General features: G+C 48.4%; 1 protein-coding gene across 1 annotated transcript in view; it reads left to right on the forward strand.

Moving 5' to 3' along the window:
* The window catches only part of LOC112073616 (epithelial splicing regulatory protein 2), a 16,581-nt gene extending 16,458 nt beyond the window's left edge, over positions 1 to 123 (forward strand). The window contains exon 15 of the mRNA XM_024140879.2: positions 98 to 123. Coding sequence (XP_023996647.1) covers positions 98 to 123 — 26 coding nt within the window. The remainder of the gene's footprint in view (positions 1 to 97) is intronic.
* The last annotated feature ends 230 nt before the right edge of the window (positions 124 to 353 follow it).

Below are 353 nucleotides of genomic sequence, written 5' to 3' on the forward strand. Positions count from 1 at the left end.
CACCCTGGCTACTACCACCCCACAGCACCACCCATTACCTGCCAAAGCTCTACATGAACATGAATATGAACATGCTACACTTGTATACTAACCCCAGGTTTAGTGGTGAACTACAATGCATAACTACCCAGGTTAGTGGTGAACTAACAATGCCACTACCCAGGTTTTAGTTGGTGACTACAACTGCCCCACTACCCCAGGTTAGTGTGAACTACACCCTGCACACTACCCCAGGTTAGTGTGAACTACCACTGCACACTACCAGGTAGTGTGAACTACACTGCACATCACAGGTTAGTGTGCACTACACTGCAGCACTACCCCAGGTTGTGTGGGAACTACACTTGCACAAT

Source organism: Salvelinus sp. IW2-2015, unplaced genomic scaffold (assembly GCF_002910315.2).
Source record: "Salvelinus sp. IW2-2015 unplaced genomic scaffold, ASM291031v2 Un_scaffold2318, whole genome shotgun sequence".
NCBI classification, from domain to species: domain Eukaryota; kingdom Metazoa; phylum Chordata; class Actinopteri; order Salmoniformes; family Salmonidae; genus Salvelinus; species Salvelinus sp. IW2-2015.